Genomic DNA, 4,241 nt, shown 5'->3' with positions numbered 1-4,241 from the left:
CAGCGGACATAAAGAAAATAGAGAAGCACAACTTTACCACTGCACATATACAAAAGTGATTAATTTGCTGATGCAGATGTTACAGGTAATAACATCCAATTTACAGGCGAACAAGTAAAAACATTAAAGCACAAAGGTAGAAATAAAATAAAGTCACTGCATGTAGGTATAGATACAAACTTCACGGAAAAAGCATGAGAGAGAGAGAGAGAGAGAGAGAGAGAGTGATGGACTTACGTTCTGTGGAAATGGCATGAGCTGTGATCCAGTTAGGCTTGGATGGGTGACTGTAGCTGCTGACCGCGTTGCTGTCTTGAGGGCTGACCACAAAGCTGCTGCTGTACACTCCCATAGCTCGACAGATCTCCGAGTCTGTGCTGTAAAGAAGGAACATGGCAGAAAGATTAAGGTGCTGCGCTTATCTCTGCCACTACTGTGACAGTTTCAGTTTCAGTTTCAGTAGCTCAAGGAGGCGTCACTGCGTTCGGACAAATCCATATACACCACACCACATCTGCCAAGCAGATGCCTGACCAGCAGCGTAACCCAACGCTCTTAGAAAAAAAAAAAGAAAAAGAAAAAAAAAGGTGAATAAATAATAGATAAGCTTACATAAATAAATAAATAAATAAATAAATAAATAAATAATAATTATGATATAAAAAAGGTAGTAGTAATGATAATAATAATAAAATAATAATAATAATAATAAATAAATAAATAAATAAGACAACAATGATGATAAATAAGCAAATAAATGTAAAACATGAAGACACATTCACACATACACCCACACATGCATAACAGATATGCAACAAACGTGACAGTAAAGGTCTGTGTTCGATTCAAGGTCTCAACCTTTCTCCCAAGTTTTGACAGTAAAATCAAAAAAAAGAACATCTTGGCATCCGGATGAGATGATAAAACCGTGGTCATGTGTGCGGCACACACTTGGCGCACTGAAACAGAACCCATGGCGACATTATTGCCATCCTCTGGAAAAATTATGTAGAAGAAATCCATCGTGACAGGAACACATATGCATGTATGCACTCAAGGCTCAACTAAAGATGTTGGGTTATGCTGCTAGTCTGGCGTCTGCCCAGCAGATGGTATTTCGTTTAAGGATTTGTCCAAACACAGAGATGCCTCATTAACTCTCTCCATACGAACGGCGAAAGAATCAACGTTAACAGCGTTTCACCCCAATTACCATCATCAAAATATTGCGAGCGGAAGGCTCTTATACTGAAGAGGTGAATGTTGACAAAGAATACCACAATTCTGATGACAGAAGCTAAAGGTTGGGTCATTCAGACACCCACTGGACATCCGAGGGGTCTGTGTAGAGGAGAAGAGAGGACTGGCCGTACTGAGTGAGTTAAGAAACTAAAACTGAAACTGAATTTTTCCTGATTTTTTGTTTCGATTTTTCTTTTGGTTTTTTTTTTTTTTTTGGTGTTTTTTTCTTTAAGATGCCCAGAACCTTTCTTAGTTTCTTATCATGCACCTGTATCACACATTGAAACTTTACGTCAGTCTCATGCATGATGTGCTTGTGCTTTTATGCATGAATCAGTGGAAATGGTTGGTTAATGACAGGCACAACAACCAAGTGGTTAAAGCCTTGGACTTTCAATCTCAGAGTCCCTGGTTCGAATCTCAGTAACGGCGCCTGGTGGGTAAAGGGTGGAGATTTTTCCGATCTCTCAGGTCAACATAATTTATGTGCAGACCTGTTAATGACTGAACCCCCTTCGTGTGTATATGCACGCAGAAGATCAAATACACATGTTAAAGATCCTTAATCCATGTCGGCGATCGTTGGGTTATGGAAACAAGAACATACCCAGCATGCACACCCCCAAAAACAGAGTATGGCTGCCTACTTGATGGGGTAAATAAACAAAACGGTGATACACATAAATGTTGCATGTCTGTAAAATTATATGTGTACACGACTGAAACCTGATTGAATGACACAGGAAACAAATGATGAACACCCAAATGGCAGCCGGTTCTACTCAGATTGGCAGCCTGTTGCACAAATGACTGTAAAGTACTTAGTGCTTGGTCTCAGACTGAGGATAGGTGCTGTATAGATATCCATATCATATCAAATTATCATAACTATGTGTAATTCCAATGCATGGCAGGGTGGTCCACTTTCCAAAGGGGATTATCCCAAATTCCTCAGAGAGAAATGAGCTGTGATAAAAAAAAAAAAGTAAACTGATGCAATATAACAATTCTAATGACTTAATCGCATGACATATGCTGGCATACACCAATGAAATGGCTGCAAGAGGAATATACCTAACGAGGAGCAATGTGTCAACACTGAGAGACAGGGAAGAGAGAGAGAGAGGGAGAGAGAAGGGGGGGGGGGGAGAGAACTCGAACTTGAACTCGTTTTACATTGGCCTTGGGCCACAACATAAGGGAAGCCAAATCTTTCAGGGGTAAGGGGGGAGGGGGGGGGGGGCAGGGTGTCGTTGACAACATGGTGAAGTTATGATTCACTTTTCAAAAGCATTCCAAACAATATTGTTATTGCATTAATTGACATAAAGTAATCCATATGCAAATATTACCTCATTTGATACTTACATTAATGATATTTTCAGTCTTCAATATAGAAATACATGATCATATACAACACGTACACTGTTTCACTACTTAGAAATTATAGGTTGACCATGTGTAATCATGCGTATAAATGGTTAGTTACATGAGACTTCACAAACTTATTCTTAAATAATAAGAGATCCATATTAGTATTACATTGGACTGGGGAGGGAGAGAGAGATAGTGAGGGAGAGAGAGAGAGAGAGAAGATAATTTTAAAATTCTTTGTTTCTGAAGATAACAGATAAGCTCTGTTCTGTTGTTTTACACCTAGTCCCTATCCAAAGCAGGTGATAAGACATTATATAAGAAAAAGAGAGAGGGGCTGAGAGAATATACATGCACACATACATGTTATATATATATAAACTACAACATTGAAATGGAGGAAAATGTAACAGAAAGATACAAAAGGCAGTGTTTCAACAAGTAATACAAATGCAATTGATGATATACATGCCCATGAGCAGACAAGATACACAATATGAAAAATTGGATCATCAATTGATCAATGAATGATAACGAAAATAAAAAGACATATATAGCCATATATGGATATATGTAAAGGAAAGAGAGGGAAAAATTAAGATATTCATGAAAGCGTGAGGCACAGACAGACAGAATATTCAATTCTTTTTATCAATACACATTTTGTATTCACTACTCATAACAAAATAAAAGATAGAAAACCATATGTAAGACGAACCCTATGTAAGCAAAGGAAATTATCAAAATTAAAACTTTGTTGAACATGGGGCAGACATTCAGACAAAAAGAGAAGAGCGAAGGGAAGAAAAAAAAGAGATGGAGGAGACATGCAGAGACAAAACAAACTCTGTGTGTGTGTGTGTGTGTGTGTGTGTGTGTGTGTTATCTACACATCCAGCCCTCAGAGAAAAGGAAAGTAAATAAAACAAACCTAAAATCAATAACAACATCATGAACAACAATGACGATAACAACAATTACAATAACAATAATAATGGGTAATCACTGAAACAGACAGGGCATAAACATGTACGCACTATAACAGACTGGGCACACACACACACACACACACACACTGAGCAACACCACACACACACACACTGCATGAGTACATACACACACACGCGCGCGCGCGCACGCACGCACATAACACACAGATGATGATGATGATTCACACAAACACTGAGCACACACATTATTTTAACATAACTGTATACATACATGGATATATACAGATATACAGAGAGAGAGACAGACAGACAAGAGACAGAGACAGAGAGAGAGTGAGTGAGTTCATAGCAGTACACTCACTTTACTACAAGCAAGCGAGTGCGCTCGTATCATGCAAGGTTTTGTCAGCGTTTTGATAAAAGAAGCTAAGTACTAGGAGCTGCCTGGCAAAATGAGTTAACAACAACCTGTAACCCTTACGAAATTGATGATGGTGAGGGGTAGATTTATCGGTTGCTGTGATAAACACGAGGTGTTCCCAACATTGGCTTGTACTTTTGCAGGATGATGGCCCCTGTTCTAATAATCAACCAATCGTAGGGATCTTTATAAATAGGCAGCATGAGCTGATGTTTACAGACAGCTGATTGGTCGAAATTAGCATTGGCCTGCTT

General features: G+C 38.7%; 1 protein-coding gene across 1 annotated transcript in view; it reads right to left on the bottom strand.

Moving 5' to 3' along the window:
* Nucleotides 1-4,127, bottom strand: part of LOC143292324 (uncharacterized) — a 79,088-nt gene extending 74,961 nt beyond the window's left edge. The window contains exons 1-2 of the mRNA XM_076602513.1: nucleotides 4,048-4,127; nucleotides 238-377 (exon numbers count right to left, since the gene is read on the bottom strand). Coding sequence (XP_076458628.1) covers nucleotides 238-352 — 115 coding nt within the window. The 5' untranslated portion in view covers nucleotides 353-377; nucleotides 4,048-4,127. The remainder of the gene's footprint in view (nucleotides 1-237; nucleotides 378-4,047) is intronic.
* Between the last annotated feature and the right edge of the window lie 114 nt (nucleotides 4,128-4,241).

This window comes from Babylonia areolata, chromosome 18 (assembly GCF_041734735.1).
Source record: "Babylonia areolata isolate BAREFJ2019XMU chromosome 18, ASM4173473v1, whole genome shotgun sequence".
Classification (NCBI taxonomy): domain Eukaryota; kingdom Metazoa; phylum Mollusca; class Gastropoda; order Neogastropoda; family Buccinidae; genus Babylonia; species Babylonia areolata.
The sequence above is the reverse complement of the archived record's forward strand: the minus strand, read 5'-3'. Positions and strand labels throughout refer to the sequence as shown.